Here is a 19,881-nt window from a genome sequence, read left to right on the forward strand (position 1 = left end):
AGAATGGAAGGAAGCCTATGGGTTCCTCTCTCTCTCTATTTTTTAAAAACAAACAGAACAATCAGTTTCTACCACTCTAAAGCCTGGAATTGTAAGTTATGGTATAAGTGCTCTGCATGTATGCCTTTTTTTTAACCTGGCTGTTTTTTTAGACTCTGTCTCTATGCTCACTTCTTAGCTAAACTCCATCATTTGTACCAATTCTTCAAAGGCAAGAAAACTTACTGATTTTTTTTTTTTTTAAGAGCTGGTCAGAACTGGCAGTCTTTGATTATAGGCCTGAGCCAACTGGGAGAAAATCACATTATGCTCAATCCACATTTCTGTCTGATAGGCAATGTCTGAGGGTGTCTATGGGGTAATTACTCAGGGAAAATATAGGCTAGAAAGCCAAGAAATGGGTAGACTACCTTTCCCCCCCCAAACCAAAGAAATGATGATTAACAGATGAGCCAGGATACGTAAAATTTTAGGGTTTTCACGATTCAATTAAGAGACCAATTAAAACTCAAGAAACATTTTCAAGAGCATGAACAAAAAATTTGTGAGATAAATATATATGCAGGAATTAGAAAATGTGGATTTGCCAAGTTTAATTTCTCCAGATTATTTCTATAGATGCGTGACTGTTAATGATAATTGTAAATGATATAAAACAATAATAAGGAATATTAATGAGCTCTTACAATGTGCTGGGCATATATTAAGCACCTGACAAACATTGTCTCATTTAAAAACTTGGAAGTTCAGTTTTTCTGAATGGTAGTTATGATCAAAGTTGGGGAGAAACTGCTCCCTTTAACAGGACGAGCATCCTTATTTTTCTCACACTGGCTGGCTTCACTCATACGCGTTACCCGCCTTGCCTGGGTAGGCATTTTGGTTTTTGAGGGGCACTGTATCTTAAGTGCTTGTCACTATAGCCTGAAGGATAACTGGCTAAATTCTTTCCACTCTCCCAGAGCTTACAATGCCATGTGGCTTAAGCTGTTACAAGCTGTAGTAACAAAATATGCTTCTTAATTAGTGAAAGCAAAATAGGAACAGGTGCCTATTGGCCTCATGGCGACGGGATATTGTCTTCCAGCCCCTTGTTTTTGCCCTGGTAGCTGGCAGCAGCTTCATGACTTAGCAGAGACAGCTTCCTCCTATAGGCGGTCACCAGTACGGAGACGGCTATTCCCGGTGCCTCTTTGAATGAGCCAGTTATTACTAATTGCCTCTTTCTAAATTTCCAGTATACATTTCCCCAGACAGAGGGTCTGACTGATTCAGCTTGTCCCCATTCCACACAGGAGGCCTGTATTGGGCAGATCTTCTGGGTCAGGGCACTCCATAGAAAGTTGGCTGGAAGTACTCGTCCCTAGTCCAGTCATTTATGTCCAGGGAGGCAGAGTGGAAAGGCATGAGGCATGATTTAAGAACCCTTTAGAAGGGGAGGTGGGCCCAGCAGGCACCCTGAAGCCCCCAGAAGGGGCTATGACTGTCATATACCTTCCTTGTGTCCAACTACAAGCTTCTTGACGCATTGGGAGTATTCAAAAGAAAGTTAAAATCAGACAGCTATTTTATTAATTTATGACAAACAGGAGAGCTTGCTCTCTCTGGTCAGGTTATTCATAATCACTCTAGTATCTCCCCATAGAAAGACCTGCATCAAAAGCTAAATCATAATCAGATAATTCTTTTTGAACACAGATGTTAGGTGGTAAAAGACTAAGCTGTTCTGACACATCTAGCTCATGATAGGGCTGGACTTGCCACTGGGCCTGGAGTACGTGGAGTTTCTGAGCTACCAGCTCCTGCATTTTTCTCACATCATAGATGGCCTTACAGATGGTCTCAAATTTTGAAGTTTCACTGCAAAGTGCTCCTTCAGTGGGTAACGTTTGGCTAGACACTACTAGTGTTTGTGACTCATCTTTTTCTAAGAATGGTATTTAATTTTTTTAATTTTTAGCTAAAAAAGTTAATTTTTTAAAAATGAAAATATTTTATTTTTTACTGGAAAAATAATATGTAGCTCTCCTTGATACTCCCAGTCACAGTCCTTGTCTAGCCAAGACTCTGGTCATTTGTGTATCATTGTGATCGTGGGTCCCCCAAGAGTGTGACATGTCCAAGCCAAGACTGGCATTCTAGGTTCTGACAGGAATGGCATGACCAGTGCAGGGCTCCTGGAGTGTACGGAGCAGAATCTGTCCTTGAACGAGAGGCCTGTTAACATTTTCTCACCCATATTTAATCTATAGGGTCATGGCTCTCAAAGTGTGGCCTGGGGACACCTGGAGTTCTCGAGATCCTTTTGGGGCCCTGAATTAGAAACTTTAAAAAGTAATACTACTAAGGTGTTATTTGCCTTTTCTATTTTCATTCTCTTCTCCCATAAGTGCACAGTGGAGTTTTCCAAAGGCTACTTGATGATGATGTAACACAGTGAATGTAGAAGAAGACGGGACAATCCAGCATCATCTATTCAGCCAGACATTGAAGAGATCTACAAATATGTAAAAGCAATGTTGTTATTTTTACTAAAATTTTTGTTTTGGGAACTATAGTTATTTTACATATAAATATTTTGTTCATATTAACCTATAATTGGTTTATTATTGTTATTTTAAAATATATTATGAATAAATGTTAAAGCAATTTTTTAGTTTTAACCCACAAAGCTCTTTGGAATCTTAATAGTTTTAGAGTTAGAGGAGTCCTGACATGAAAAAAATCTGAGAACCTCTGATATTGGTCTTTTTCTTTTTTCTTTTTAACATTACTGTAACTTAAAAATTGGACAAAACATGTGTTTACATCATATAATCCCAATGCTGTAAAACTGTAGACATGTATATTGTATAGAAAAAAGAAATAATGTGATAAACTTTGTTATGATTATAGACGATTTAAATTTTGAATATCTTTCTTTACAAAATTTCTAAAATGAGCATTAATTCTTTTATTATTAAAACAAAATAATACATTAGCTATCATTTAAAATCTAGAGCATGCTTATTCTGTGGTAATGCAGATATGGCAAAGCGAATTAGAATAAACTTGTTTGACTTTTAGGGTTATTTCCAAGTCTACAAGGCTTAGCCTTACAAAGATGCTACAAAATATAATTTCTCCCATTTTTAAAGAGAATAAAAGCTTTCTAACCTTGAGATGGGCTTCATCTCTTTTTCTTTTTTTAAAACTCTATTTTCCTTTAGGTCTCTTTCAAAGATTCTCTTGTAGAGAAAATTTTTGCAGAGGAGAGGATTGAAAATTAGACCTGAAGTCACTACAAATTGTAACGTTACTTTGAAAGTAAAATTATGGGGACCTCTATTGAAGGGACTTTAATTGCATTTGTTCCCATTAAACTGCTTCCACATAATCTACAGTTACACCAGACTCCTCGTGGATTTAATGAATGCATCCCTACGGTCACTCGTAAACACTCACTGGGTGATTTCTGTGAACTAGTCAGTGTACTCCTGTGCTGAGATTACAAACGTGAATAATCTTGGTTCCTTCCCTCAGGAGCTAACAGTCTGTGAGAGAGTCAGACACATAAAGAACTTATTAAATTTTGGTCTGACAAGTGTTGTAATACAGGATGTGCCAAGAACTATGCTGCCATATAAAGTTTAGATGTTGGTTTATTTACTCAACCAGAATTTACTGAGTTCCAATGTTGTACAAAGTGTAGTGTAGGACAAGGCAAGTAATTTTGCCTTCGAGAAGTGTACAGCCAGTTGAGGGAACAATAACACACACACTTACACGTCCCAAGATCAGCAGTGGTAGTTGAAGGCTGTTATGAGATTAAATTCCAACGACTTATAGAAAATAGAGCCATAGGACTTCAGAGAACAGACCTATATAGGCAGGAACAGTTTCAAAGCCCTAATTTCAGAGCCCCTTTAAATGAGTCTTGAGGAGCAGGTAAGATCACAGGACAGAGAGGAGGCACAGGGTCCCTGAAGGTGGGGCTTGCAAATAGCACCTTTTGTTCTCTTTAGTCCTGAAGCCCCCTTTATAGAATAAATATTTCCATTTCTGAAAATAAATTAATTCTATAGCCTGTGTGCATTCATAATTTAAAAACTAAATTACATGAAATATAAACATAATGTCCTTGTTGTAATTTAAAGGAGAAAAAAAGGAAAATAAACAGTGTGCACTTTAATGTATGATGATTGAGCATGACTAGCCAAGAAACCAAAATGAAATAGTCAGATGTTTGTACCTACTTGGAATGACTCAGAATTGAGAAGAAGTAAAATTAAAAGCCAGGCTGAACAAGAGGAGGGAAGTAGAAGGGCAGAGGTGAGTGTACATAGAGCAAAAACGAGTGCTAGGGAAGAACGCCAGCCTCGCCCTGCCCATCTACGACAAGACTAAGAGGAAGAGAACCGCGACTGCAGCCAGGGTAACATGTCAAGACAAATTACAGGGTGTTGAAGTGAGAACATGAGGAAGTATGATATTCTTGCAGCGAACTGAGCCCTTATTTATAAGTGTGTCCAAATAAGTCCCTGTGTGGCATGGGATGGAGAGGAGACAGGACAGTTCATTGAGCAAATTCTCTCTTGAAACCACATGTTGAGGTTTACACTCTGTCTTGAGCATCTAGAACAAGCACGGAGACCACATGCTCTAACAGCCAACAGGAAATCAGAGATCTATAAAAAAAAAAGAAATAGCAATTCAAGGGACGGAAGAAGGCTTGTGGCAGATCTCTGAGGACTTTAAGATCGAAAAGAACATTAGATTCAAGAACAAGAGGTAATTTCAAGAAATTTCAAGCTGTAATGTTCACAACATACTCAAAATGTACCCATTCTGCCACGTAATTACCATAAAATAAAAAGTATTAATAAAACGTGTAGATCTTTGCATTCATATATCTCAAATAACATCAATGGCGCCTCAGGTCTTCTCTGTAAAATATTTGCAAATTGAGATGCTTATCAGCTACCAATGAAGATGATTCAAGTGTGGGGCGGTGGCTCAAACACCGTGAGTGGTGCTTGCCTTTAAGGACATGATTTTTCACAATGGTTAGCAACTCTTGGGAAGGTCTGAGCAAAAGCAAAATACTCTCTTCCTATGATTAAAAGGAAGGTGCAGGCTAAAATATTCCATGTACATTAATATTGTGCAAAAAATACATTGTGTCATATACCAAAAAGACCTGGATCCTAAGCTCAGATATGCAAATTGCTTTATTTACCTCCATGAAAATCTGGTGGGACATTTGAAAGTCATGCAGGATGGGAACCAAATTGTCCTTGTTTGGCACTTCCCCATGCACAGCAAAACACTGAGCAGCACTGGCTCTTGACACCGTATGTCAATAGCAGCTTTAATTGTGACAGCAAAAAAGCCAGCAAAAATTGCCAAAGTACACCCCCATAGGCTTGTCCCATTTCCAGTCCAAGGTCCTGTTACCATAAAGCAATCAAAAAAGCTTAACTACGTTGAGTTGCACTGTAAAACTAATAATGTATTACAGTGGATTTGAAGGAGAGTGAAGAGGCCTTCTGTTGGGTAGAGCCAACTAGTGGAGACTTTTAAACTCAAGGCTGCAGATTTTACTCCAAGATTCTTGAGAAATTATTAAAATGTTCTAATGTCTTACTTAATTTAGTCTAAAATTTACACTTCTTTAGTTTTTTGTGTTTCTGTAATTTTTCTACTATCACAGTTCAAAAAGATCTAACTCTTTAGATAAAAAAACTGAGTTTGCAAATTGTATCGACTCACTAGCGAATGCTTGAGCAGAGTTCAAGTCCTGACTGTCTGCCATGAGCATTTGTGGGTAAACATCAATTGTAGGGAATGTTCATTTCAGGGATGTCATTCCTGGAATTTCACGTCTGCTCACACATCAAACAGATAACTACTGGTCATGTAATGACTGGGGTAAGAATAGAGTGTCTGCCAGAATTTTTGTTTTGTGAAATTTTATAGTCTTGCAAAAATGCAAATCTTTAAATCATGTCTAAGTTAGGAAAGAATCGAGAATGTGCCTGGCCATATTTTTACCCCAGACCTCTCATGGTTTGGAGTCACCTTTCTCTTCTAGTGTCCAAGTCTCTTAATGTACTCTGAGTGTCGTAGTTTAGGGAAATTTGAAGCTTAAATATTTCAGGATATTTCAGTGTCTTCCAGATGGTTTTGTAGAAGGATGTCCCTGCTTTTCATGGAGACACATTATTCTAATGGTGCAGCATAAATACACGCCAATCATGCTTTCTTGACAGACAGTGGAGTCCCAGGCCCAAAAAAACTTCTGTGACTTGGTAATTTCCAGGAGAAAAGTATAGGATGATTTCAAGAACAGGGATTGCATCTTATTTCTTCTGTATTCCAAGCACCTGGCATGCTGTCTAGCACTAGGCATTTAGTAACTGTCTTTTGATTGAATGAACGAGGGAGAAATGGGTGGGGGGCTGCTGTGCTTTGGGGTTTTCCAGGTTTATTCTCGGTTCCAGCTTCTCTGGCTGATGATGTCTGACCAGCAGAGGGAGCCCAAGATCCATGTCAGGGTCAGAGAACAACATGCAGAAAGGAAATTTCTAGCCATAGAAAAGCAACTATCAGGAGAAGGGAACAAATAAGTCTGAAGCTGCCAAGAGGGCTTAATTTAAAGACTTTCAATAAAAGATTTCTTCTGGAGTTCTGACTAATCTTAATACTATGTGGATAATATATTAGAGAAAAATATCTATTTTTTATTTGAGTTTGAAACATAGGACAACCAGGAAATTTAAAGGAGAAAATAAAGATTGCTCACAACTAACTTTGACTCAAATTTCACTGTATCTACTTTTATTTTTAGATACATAATATATAGAATGTAAGCTCTTCAAGGAAAGAAATTTTTGTATTATTTATTGAATTAACTCAAGCACCTATTATTATAGTGCCTGGCACATATAGATACTAAATAATTAAACTGTTGAATTAATTAATCAAGAATTAAAATTATACTATATTATAGTTTGTGCCATTTTTATTTAGCATTATATTGTCTATCAACAGATGAATGGATAAAGATGTGCTATGCAACCCCCACAAGCGCAGGTGCACACATATGGAATATTATTCACCCATGACAATGGAGGAAATCTTTCCATTTGGGACAACATGGATGGAACTTGAGGGCATTATATTAAGTGAAGTAAGGCAGACAGCAGACAGAGAAACCTAAATACTGGATGGTATCACATGTGGAATCTAAAAACAAATAACAACAACAACAACAACAAAACAATAAAAACAAGCTCAATTAAAAAAAACCCTAAAGTACAAAAGTCAAACTCATAGAAACACAAAGTAGAATGGTGTTACCAGGGGCTGGGGAGTAGGATGGAAGAAATAGGGAGAGGCTGGTAAAAGGGTACAAACTTTCACCTAGGTCTGAGGATCTAATGTATAACATGGTGACTATGGTTGATAACACTGTATTGCATAATTGAAATTTGCTGAGAGTAGAACTTAAATGTTCACACCTAAAAGAAAGGTGATGGATTTGTTAATTAACTAGATGAGGGGGATGGTGGTGAGGGGGTGGAATCCTTTCACAATGTATATATCTACCAAATCACTACAATGTACACTAAGTATTTTACAATTCTAGTATTTCAATTAAACCTCAAAAAAGCTGAAAAAAATAGTATTATATTATAAGCATTATAAGCATTTTCCTATATTATATTTTTAATATTTATATTATATTTAATTATCCATATAATCACAATTTTATCTATTCAATAAAACATTCATTATGTCTTTTTAAAATTTATCTTTACTGTTGAAAGTATTACAAGTTTCCCATTTTCTCCCCCCAATTAACCTCCTCCACTTGGCTCCCACCCCCTCCCCAGGCCTTCACCTCATTATTGACTGTGTCCATGGGTTATGCATATATGCACATATCTTCTTTGGTTAATCTCTTCCCAATTTTCACCCCCCAATTAACCTCCTCCACTTGGCTCCCACCCCCTCCCCAGGCCTTCACCTCATTATTGACTGTGTCCATGGGTTATGCATATATGCACATATCTTCTTTGGTTAATCTCTTCCCACTTTTCACCCCCCATCCCTCTTTCCTCTGAAATATGATCACCTGTTGCATGCATTAATGTCTCTGGATCTATTTAGTTCATCAGATTCTTTTGTTCATTAGCTTCTTAAAGAAGATCCTTCAGCATATCATGTAATACTAGTCTGGTGGTGATGAACTCCTTTAGCTTTTTCTTATCTGTGAAGTTCTTTATCTGACCTTCAATTCTAAATGATAGCTTTGCGGGGTAGAGCAATCTTGGTTGTAGTTCCATGTTTTCCATCACTTTGAATATTTCTTGGCACTCCCTTCTGGCCTGCAAGGTTTCTGTTGAGAAATCAGCTGATAGTCGTATGGGTCTCCCTTGTAGGTAACTAATTGCTTTTCTCTTGCTGCTTTTAAGATTCTCTCTTTGTCTTTAACCTTTGGCATTTTAATTATGCTGTGTCTTGCTGTGAGCCTCTTTGGGTTCCTCTTGTTTGGGACCCTCTGTGCTTCCTGGACTTGTAAGTCTATTTCTTTCCCCAGGTAAGGGAAGTTTTCTGTAATTATTTTTTCAAATAAGCTTCTTTCTTCTCCTTGTGGAACTCCAATAATATGAATGTTGGGCCTCTTGAAGTTGTCCCCAAGGCTTCTTGTACTATCTCCATATTTCTGGATTCTTTTTTCTTTTTGCTCTTCTGGGTGGGTGTTTTTTGTTTCCTCATAATCCAAATTGTTGATTTGATTTTCAGCATCCTCTACTCTACTGTTGATTCCCTGTAAGTTATTCTTCATTCCAATTTGTGTAGCCTTCATTTCAAATTGGTACTTTATTAGGTATCGAGTTTCTCAGTTGTTTTCATAATAATATGCTTGAGCATCCTTATAAACAAAATTCTGAACTCTGTATCTGTTAGCTTGCTTGGATCTATTTCATTTAGTTCCTTTTGTGGAGATTTCTTCTGTTCTTTCTTTTGTGACATGTTTCTTTTTCTTCCTTTCTTTCTTTTTTGTTTTTTAATATATCTTTATTGATTTCAGAGAGAGGAGAGGAGAGGGAGAGAGAGAGATAGAAACATCAATGATGAAAGAGTCATTGATCGGCTGCCTCCTGCATGCCGCCTACTGGATATTGAGCCCCCAACCCGGGCACGTGCCCTGACTGGGAATCGAACCCCGATTGCCTGGATCCTAGGTTGATGCTCAACTGCTGAGCCATGTCCAGCTGGGCTGTGACATGTTTCTTTGCCTCCACATTTTGGCTGCTTCCTGGTGTTTGTTTCTGTGTATTAGGTAGAGCTGCTATGTCTCCTGGGACTGGTAGAGTGGCTTTGTGTAGCAGGTGTCCTGTAGGGCCCAGTGGCTCAGCCTCCCCAGTCACCTGAGCTGGGCCTTCTAGGTGCTCCCCTGTGTGGGCTGTGTGCACTGTCCTGCTGTAGTTGAGCCTTGGTTGCTGTTGGCGTCCCTGGGAGGAATTGACCCCCAGGCCAATGGGCTGTGAGGACCAGTTGCAACGATAGCCAGAGAGCTGCTGTGCTGGAGACACCCCTATGGAGCAGGATTTACTTCAGTGGAGCTTTGGTGTTCACCAAGTGCGCCCCTTGAGTGTGTCACTCGTGGATGTGGTAGGGTTGTAATCCAGCGTGGTCGAGTCTGACCACCAGGTGCACTCTCTCTGGGGCCTCCTGGGAGGTGCAAAGTCAGCCTGTGCCAGTGCCTTGCCCAGGGCCAGCCAGCATGAGCTACACAGCAAACCGTAGTTGGCTGCCTCTTGTGCTGGGCTTGGAGGTGCCCAGGAGAGGCCAAGCTATGAGCCAATGCAGCTGCTGCTAGTGCCAGGCCTGGGGCCGCTTATCAAGCCGTATGGGGCAGCTGCTGCTTGTTTGAGAGATTTTAGGAAAGTCCTAAGCATGAGGCTCGAGAGGCCACTTGCACAGAAAAGCCCCTGGAAATGGCCTGGATGAGCTGCAGGTGGGGGGGCGGGGCCTCCGAGAATCACGGGGCGGGGCCGAAGGTGTGAGTCAGGTGCTGGCGACTCAAACATGGCGCCTGCCTGCCGGCTGCATGCGGGGAGGACTCGCCACAGGAGCCATGGCCTCCGCCAGCCCTTCTGCCTGGAGGAAGCCGCCCTCTGCCTCTCGCCCGGATCTCAGGCAGGTTAGTTCCTCCCGAGTGTCCCGGGTCCTTTCTGGCTGCTGCCCGGCGCTGGGCTCAGAGGGAGCGTCCGAGTGAGTCCGTGCCGGGCCCTTCAGAGGAGCTGCTGGGGCTCCCACAGCCCCCGCGACCCTCAGGGACAGTCCCCGCTGGTTTCGCAGCCCGGAGTTGTGGGGACGTCTCTTCCCGGCCCTGGAGCCCTGGGCTGGGGGCCTGCTGTGGGGCTGGGACCCCTCGCTCCTCTGGGAAACCTCCACCACCGAGATTCCCTCCCGGGTTTCAACCGTGGCACCGGGTGTGGGCCCGCGGCCTCTCTGCATCTCCTTTTCTCCAACTGGTCTCGGTGCTTCCCCAGCTCCCTGGTTGTAGACCTTCTGTTCAGCCGGATCTCAGGAGGCTCTGAGTGACTGTGGTTCTGTATTTTAGTTGTAATTTTGATGTGGTTGCGGGAGGCGGTGGGTGCCGCGGTTACCTACGCCACCATCTTGTTTAAAACATTCATTATATTTTGATTAAAAATACTCACTACCCAAGCACAGACACACACACACACACCCCAAAATACTTACCCTGGGCCCTACTCTCAGAGATTTTGATTTGAATAGTCTGGAATGGGATCTGGGCATAGGGTTTTGTAAAGTTCACCATGACATTTTAATGCACAGCCGGGACTGGGAAGCACTGCTCTGGATCACACAGCCAAACTGCTTTCCAAAACGGCTGCACTGGCTTTCAGCAGACTCAGTCACACGTAGCCCACAGCTCTTTTCACAACATTCATCGTTATGGCTGCAGGTCACCTGAGTGTTCCAAGGTGGGCGCCAGGTTCAGAAACATTGGCATCCCTTGGATACTACGGGAAATACAGAATCTCTGTTTTGTTCTCTGCTTCAATGAATCAGGATCTAAGTGTCAACAAGACCCCCTGGTGGTTTGAACACACATTAAAGTTTGAAAAGCACTGATGTAAAATACCTTTTCTTAATTTGATAAAGCAAAAAGCATGTCTTGTTTTTATTTGAACTTGCAGAAGTTCAACTTTTGAGGTTAAAAATGTTCCCTTCCCATGTTTGCCATCCATTTCTAGCTCTTTTTAAATTAAAATAGTCTGTTTCCACCCTTTGCCTATTTTAAAATTAGGGTTATGTTCTCAATATTTGAAGGTATAAAAAAACTGAGGGATTTAAAAAGGGACATGAATGAAGTATGAAATATAAATCTATTAACATTGAAGTTTAAATCTACTGGAAGTACATAACACAAAGGAGAGAGAGGGGACAATGTCCTGAACAAAGGAAGAATAATTACACTGATCCTTAATTGGGGCTCTTAGCTTTTATATCTCTTTTCTTAGCATTCGCCAAACAGTAATCCATTTATTTAATACGTTTTCTGGTTTATCTGTGTAGTGTACTGTATGAGTGTGGTGAGTCTGTGTGCCCATGAGGAACTCTGTTTGCTCATCTTGGAGCCTTAATCAGTTTGTTGTGGTTACATGTATGCAAAGCTAACTAATGAAAATTTGTTGTTGATTAAGATTGATTGTTAGCTTGATGGCTCAGACATTGGGGTCTTCCTGGAATTAGGCAATGAGTAGTGCAAGGAATGGAACTCACATCCATTGGGTGCTTACCCATGTACATGTTCTGCCTTATATAGTGCTCATGATGACACTGCACGGTAGTCAGGACACTGAGTCATCAGTCATGCAAACAGATGATTAGTTACTGCTATTGGATTCTAATAAAATAAAGGTTTTTTTGAGGGAGAAAATGGGCAACTTTTCTTTACATAAGAATTCCAATGAATGAATGTAGAGGAAATAAGAGTACTAGAAAATCAGCATGAGAATCCCACAGTAATCATCGCTGCAGGCAAGATCCACAGACGAATGTCAGCATTAGTGGTCAAAATTTTAAGGAGAAACATGATATTTGCATAGCTTAAATTGTTTCCCCAAAATATTTATTAAGAGAAAAATAGTAAATTTATGGTACAGAAATCTAGCAGGAACCAATTCAACATCACATGAGACATATTGATACCATTTCCCCGCCCCCCCCCCCCCCCCACGATGCCCTGTGACACATCACCTCTGCGGTGCTCTTCTCAAAATCACAACCTCAATCCAATCACAAGAAAACATCAGGAAAAACACACTGAGGCACAGTGTACAAAATACCTACTAAAACATTTCCAGAGTGTCAAGGTCATTAAAGACAAGGAGAGACTGAGAAATAGAAACTGGTTGGAAGAGTCTAGGGGAACATAGTAACTGAAGGAAAATGTGGGAACTGAATTGAATCCTGGAACAAAAAAAGATCAGTAATGGAAGAACTGGTGAAACCCAGATAAAGTCTGTGGTTTAGTTCATGATATTGTACTAATGTTATTTTCTTCGTTTTGATAATGTACCATGGTTATGAAAGATGTTAACATTATGGGAAGCTGGTTGAAAAGCATATGCTTCAGTAAGTCTAAAATTATTTCCAAAAAAAGTGAAACAAAAACTACCAAAGTTTAACTATACCTTTTCATCTTGATTCCGTTCTCAACTTATGACTGTAACCCTAACCATCTTTATAGAAAAGAAGAAATTAAAAAATGTAATTAGGCTTTCCTTTTGTAAAGAGATCATTTCAATACAAATACAAAAGTGCTGGCTGGTACAGTCCCTCCTCCTCTGTCAGAAGTTCTGTGAAACACTGTTCCTGTGAGACAGAAACTACCTCGTACACAGGACCTCTCTTGTCATGGGCCTTTATGAAACTGCCCTTCACAATCAATAGCGTTTCACCTTGGGCGTCATGTAACCCAGCTTGCTTATTTTCATTTTATAGTCTAAAAAGAGGCTGAAAATAAGAGCGTTTATTTATATATTACTTTGTATTTTGCAAAGCGGTTTAACATTATAACTCATTGCATCTTCATCAGCCCTGTAAGATAGAGTAATTGCTATTAGCATCTCTGTTTTGTAGATTTCAAAATATAGGCTCTGGGATATTTATTAAGTTCTAAGGATTAAAAGCTCGGTATTGGCTGGTACTCTTTGGCACTTCCCTGAAACTTTACTCCCTGAAAGTGGGAGTGGAAAGTAAAATTCTCTTGCCCTTACAGGTCAGAAAACAGGGTAATATTTATGTAATAATAATAATAATAAAATACCCAGCCTTTATTGCTTTCTTACAATGTACTAGAGAATTTGCCAAGTGTTTTCTAAATAGAGAATCTCATTTACTCTTCTTTAGGATTTTATAAGGGGGTTGAAGCAGACGTGGGGAGGATTGGCTTTGGGTTGAACGTGATGGGCAGGAGAAGAGGGAATAAGGGCCTTGATGGTTGCAGCTTTGGTGGTGTGTGGGACCACTATGGAGGGACCACTAACTAACACAGAGGGTGCAGAAAGAGGAATATGAGAAAGATGATTTCTTTTTGTAATATGTCATGTGTGTACTCTCGTCCCTACAGTATGCCCCCTATTTGACGTCTTTAAAGCACTTAGACTAATTTAAGATTAAAAAACTTAAATGTGTATGCTACTGAAATGGTTCGGGGACTGAGATTTGATCTATATGAGACGGTGAGCGCAGAGCTCTCAGCAGACTCATCCAGCAGCCACTTGCTGGGCACGGTGCAAAGCTTCCCTAAGCATGTTTCTGAAGATGGCCTTGGTACAGGAGCTTCAATTAGCCTGGTGAGACATCCCTTTGAAAAGCAAATCAGACGACAATTACAGTGTGTGGGGCAGACAGACATGGGGCCGGGTGGGGTAAATGGTAATTAACGAGAAGTTTGCTGACATAAAGTCTGACTTGAGCAGTGATAAAGGCCCTGTCTACAGTTATAGCACATGGTTTTCTCTCTCCGTAACCCAACTGCATCCGTCGGAGTGGACGGGGGTGGGGAGAGACAGTACATTATTAAGCAATCTTACACCAGCTGATCCAGCACACACAGTGCCCACAAGAGTGTACAAAACAGCCCTGCCGGCCAGAGTCAAGTCCTTCCACCCGCACAGCTCCCTCCACAGGGGTCCTGAGTGCAGCCACCCCCACGGGTCACTCACAGACAAGAGGCTTCCCGACTCTCCCATGAAAACAACAGTTTCTGTATTGCTTTGTATTTTTTAGGAGAAAAACAAACTTTCCCTTTGGACTTAAATCTTATCCGTGGCCTCTAGATTCTTTTAATCTAGGGCCCTACACTTTCTTGCCCCAGGTTTCCAGGGCAAGTTGTTAGTTCCACTGATTCCCCACCAGATGGGGCGGAGAGGGGTCTTGTTGGGTGAGCGGAGTGTCGAGGGGCCAGTCAGATCTCTCCCGTTGCCCAAACAACCACTCTTGCCTGTCTTCCATTTGATATTATTCCCAAACGCTCTCTCTTTCCTTCCTTCTCTCACCAAATGCTGCCCTCTGTTATCCTGTGCATTATGTCACAGCTATGGGAGAGATGAAGGAAAAAATACCAAATACCATCTCACTGATACCAGTTTTCAGGTAGGGAGAAGGAGGGAAGGATGCTCACAGGGGTAGGAAATTCCCTTCATTTAGACGTAGATAGATTCACAGAAATAAAGGTTCCCTTACAGTATAAAATCCTTTTAAGATTGTTAAGGAATTGGCTGCATAAATTATAGTTAATCAATAAAGTAGAATGTAATTTAGACATTAAAATTGCGTTTTAGCAAAATGACAGGAAAAAATAGTTATGATATATAGTTAAGTGGGAAAGGCATATTACATAACATTATAGACTGCTGCAGCACAAGTTCAACTGTGGAAAAATACGTATACTATGCACAGAAACAAGTGACTAGAAAGTACTCATCAAAGTGTTAATGGTAGTAACATAAGAATGGTGGGATTTGGGGGAATAATCTTCTTTCTTATAATTTTCTGCATTAAATTTTTTCTACATGTGTCTCCTTCAAGAAACAAAGTCATAAAAATCAGTTGATAATCAACTAAAAGTTTCATTATTTGATAAACTGCACCAGCTCCAAAAATATTTAGGTATTTTTACAGTTCTGGTATAATAATTAAAAAAAAAATATATCTTTGTTGACTTCAGAGAGAGGAAGGGGGAGGGAGAGAGTGAGATAGAAACATCAATGATGAGAGTCATTGATCGGATGCCTCCTGCACGCCCCCGACTGGGGATCGAGCCCGCAACCTGGGCATGTGCCCTGACCGGGACTCAAACTGAGATCTTCTGGATCCTGGGTCAATGCTCAACCACTGAGCCACACTGGGCAGGCAATAATTTGTTTTTTATACAAAAGAATTTATTTAAAAAACCAGTTAAGACACTACTACAACATGACACTGTCATACTGGGAATTTTACTTTTTAAATGAAAACACATATACATATTCAAAGAAGGCAGAATAGTGTAATAGTTTGGAGTCCAGTATACACATATACAAACACACTCACACACCCTCCTTTATAATTTTTTTCTTTATTCAGGACAATAGGGGAACATTAATGTTTAATTCTTGAGATTCTAGATGTATTTCTAATGAATAATCACTTCTTATTGACATAGGGTACTGAGGCACCATGTGGGGTTGGTCCTACTTTGTCAGAATTAGCAATAAGCCCCAGGTGAGGGCAACAGGATCTGCACATCTACACGTACCGGGACCACCAATTCCTTGAGCAGTATACATGTTTTTGATTGTTAATATATCTCCCCACTGCCAAAGATATTGCCAGATAGGTTAGGAGTAAAGATCAGGAATGACTTCTGGTTTTATCAATGGTAGATTAAATCACTTGGACTGATTCCCCCTGTTCAAGACAACTAAAAAGCTGAATGAAATATACCAAAAAAAAAAAAAAAAAAATTAAGACCATCAAAAAGTTAATCAGATCGTGAGAAATTACTAGATCAAGATGGAGGAGGGGATGAAACTCTAGAGAGGAGAATCCAACATTTGGGGCCGTTTTTGCCGTTATCTGAGTGACCCCCCAAAATATCAAATTCTAAAATTGGATTAAGATGATCTAGATTGTTGTTCCCCCAGCTCCTGGAAGAAACAAACAAAAGTAATCTCTGACCCTAATTGTTTCTACAAAACATTTTTAGAAACAGTATTGGACATGCAATCAAAGATAATCACCTGTGTTTGCTTAGTTTCGTTGCGTTGCTTGAATGTGGCTTCTAACACCTTAGAGTAGATGTCTGCTGGTCAGGTCTGCCAGTATTTCATTGGGAGGATGAGCTGGCATTTTTATGGCCTACTTTTCCTGGCTGCAGAGGTCTTCCTACCCAGTTGGAAGAGTTATAGAATTTGCTTTTCTTCTTTCTGAGTCACTCCCATGGTATTATAAGGCATCAATCACATATACTTTGCTCATATGCTCTCTGATTTTGCTTAAATGTTGTCCTCTATAACCCTTCTCCCTGGCTACTTGAGTTATTATTTAGATTTATGAATAGCTATCAGATTTGAGAGTGAATTTTCTTCTAGAAGTACCTTTCCCTTTAAAGGGGCTCTTGCTGTCTTCCATGGCTCCAGCAGATCCATTTAGTTTATTTCACAACCACTAGGGGGCAATATTTTCTCTCAGCCCTATTATTTCTAGCAAACCATATACATTTGCAAACATTGTGGGCTAATATTTTAAAATACAAACCAATTTTTAAAATCTTTTAAAAAATTAATACACTTAAAAAATCAGTTTTAGGCTTACAGGAAAATTAAGAAGAAAATACCAATTCCCCTTTATTCCCTTTCCCTCTCTCCACAGTTAATCTTATTGTTAACATCTTGCATTAGTCTGGTACATTTGTTACAACCGACGATCCAATACTGATACAATTTTAATAACTAAATTTTGTAGTTTACATTATGGTTCACTCGTTATGTTGTATATTCTATGGGTTTTGACAAATGTATGATGTATGGATCTACAATTTCAGTATCAAACAAGAAAGTTTCATTGCCCTAAAAATCTCCTATACTCCACCTATTCATCCCTCCCTACTCCTGAACCTCTAGCTACCACTTATCATTTTATCTCCATAGTTTTGCTTTTTCTAAATGTCATCTAGCTGGAATCATACAGTATATATCCTGTTTAGATTGGTTTATTTCACTTAAGAATTTGATTTTTCATGGCTTGATGGCTGAATAATTTTCCATTGTTTGGGTGTACCATGGTTTGTTTATCCATTCAGCTACTGAAGGACATCTTGGGTGCTTGCAAGTTTGGCAATTACGTGTAGAGTGGCTATAAACATCTGTATTCAGGTTCTCACATGAACATAAGTTTTCAACTCATTTAGGTAAGTACCAAGGAGCATGATTGCTGAATCACATGGTAGGAGTAGGTTAAGTTTCCTAAGAGATTGCAAACTGCCTTCCAATGTGGTTGTACCATTTTGCACTCCCGCCAGCGATAAATGGGAGTTCCTGTAGCTTCACATCCTCCCAGCATCTGGTTATCAGTGTTGTGGGGTTTAGCTTTCCAACAGGTGTGTAGTGGTATCTCATTGCTATTTGAATTTTCAAGTTCTTATTGACCTATGATGTTGAACATTTCTTTATATGCTTATTTGCCATCTTTATGTTTTCTTTGATGAGATGCCTGCAGATTTTTTGCCCTTTTAAAAAAATTGTGTTGTTTTCTTATTGTTGAGTTTTATGAATTCTTTGTATATTTTTAATAGCAGTCCTTCATCAGATATGTTTTGCTAAGATTTCTCCCCAGTCTATGGCATGTCTTTTCATTCTCTTAACACTGCCTTTTGCAGAGCAGACATTTTTAATTTTAATGGAACTCCAACTTACCAATTTACTTCTTTCATGGACAGTACTTTTGGTGTTATATCTAGAAAGTCACCAGCAAATCCAAAGCTACCTAGAGCTTCTCCTGTTATATTCTAGGAATTTTATCATTTTGCATTTTGGTTTATGAACCGTATTGAATAAATTTTTGTTAATTAAATTTAAATATCCTCACCAAAATTTTAAAAGCTGTATTTAATTTAAAAAGTATGTTATTCTATTAACATGTAATTTATGTATTATTGATATTTGAAAATAAACAACTAAACATTTTTAATTTCTTGGTTTGCATTTCTAGCATCTGAAATTGATTTCAGTGATGAATCATCTGATAATTCTAGTAGGTCGTCATTTAATTTTGTTAAAAGCTGAGAACAAGAAACTACCCAAGTTGCAAAAGGCCATTCTCATTCTTAACACCAGTGCCAATATTTGAAATTCTTCCTTTTATTTTGTGTCCTGGAGGTTGTCTATGGCCAAGCAGCTGTCCACAGCGAGGTCAGTGACAGGAAAGACATAGGTCTGTCTTTGTGAGGTGGGAGACGGGTAACTACAAAGGGAGAGGAAGAAAAGAACATATTCTCGGGGGGCCCTGCCTTAGGAGGGCACACAGGGGAGATGAGTAATGGACACTCTGCCCTTATACCATCTGTGCCTGTAGCCTTTGGAAAGTCTTCCGGTTCCCTCAGGTAGCACAAGCCAAACAGACACCTGGTCTCGATGGCAGCCATACACCTAAACTAATCACTGAAGTGCAAGGAGGAAGCTCAGGGGGAAAGCGCGGGGCTTCAAGAACAGATAATTTCAGCTGGTTTGAAGGATATTGAAGGTAAAAAAAAATGAAATTTTATAGTGGTTTGGAGTTTGCAAAACACTTTCAAGGATTGTCTACTTTGATCATATTAACCTTGTGGGGTATCTGTGACAGGCGTTTTTTGCCCCCATTTTACAGATAAGAAAAATGAGGCTCAAAGAGAATGCTTTGTTGTGTGTGGTTTTGTTTTGTTTTGACAGAGGGTTACCTAGGAAGTCTTCTGATAGCAGTTTTAATTAGTATCACATGACACTAATGGCAATAACTTTTGGAAAATTGAATCCTAATTTATTCTCATTTGGTTGTGAAAGTCTTGACACTTCATGCATGCTTTTCAGATTCTGCAAATCTGAAGTACTGTGACCAATAAATCTTTAACCACCCGTAAATCTTTAACTACCTGAAAAGCTTACCATGGAATATATATATACATATATTGCATAGGTTTATATTTAGGTTTGTTCCGTACTGATGGGGTTGATTCAAATACACTGAGAGATGCTATTAAACCTACTCATGTCTTTCATTTGTGCACCATAGTGTAGTTTGTATTAATCTCTCTCTCTCTCCCCCACTCTGAGTGAACTGTAATGGTCTAGGTAATACATTTAAATCGCATTAAATTCTACCTTTCATGTGTGAGAAGCAAGAGTACCACCTTTAATGATAACTTATCACTGTCACTTCTCACTTTCAGACATACCAAAATTAAACATTAAGCACCATAATCACTAGCTCTGTATGTAAGTGGCTTGAGGATAAACAATCTGATTCACAATTCTTTGTTTCTACTGTATATTTTAGATGATTAAAAATAATTTGCATATTGAAATTAAATTTCTAGCTCTTATGGGAGAGACTAAGTCATGAGGCGGTTGTGAGGAAATCAGAAAGTTTCCTTCCATTGCTGGTTACACACTCTCGTGACTGCAGCACTGCCTACTTCCAAAGACAGTTCTAGACCAGAGGGTCACTGCTGGGAGGGTCTAACTTTCTTCCATCCCCAAAGAAGAAAACATCAGTTTTCAAAATATCTTTTAATGTATGTATCTTCCATATCCAAGATGGCGTAATGTTACA

At 39.6% G+C, this 19,881-nt stretch overlaps 1 protein-coding gene across 1 annotated transcript in view; it reads right to left on the bottom strand.

Moving 5' to 3' along the window:
- Positions 1–1,628: 1,628 nt before the first annotated feature.
- AMTN (amelotin) overlaps positions 1,629–19,881 on the bottom strand; it is a 30,984-nt gene continuing 12,731 nt past the window's right edge. Inside the window, exon 8 of the mRNA XM_016207079.2 lies at positions 1,629–1,927. Coding sequence (XP_016062565.2) covers positions 1,629–1,927 — 299 coding nt within the window. The remainder of the gene's footprint in view (positions 1,928–19,881) is intronic.

Source organism: Miniopterus natalensis, chromosome 1, assembly GCF_054644295.1.
Source record: "Miniopterus natalensis isolate mMinNat1 chromosome 1, mMinNat1.hap1, whole genome shotgun sequence".
Taxonomy (NCBI): domain Eukaryota; kingdom Metazoa; phylum Chordata; class Mammalia; order Chiroptera; family Miniopteridae; genus Miniopterus; species Miniopterus natalensis.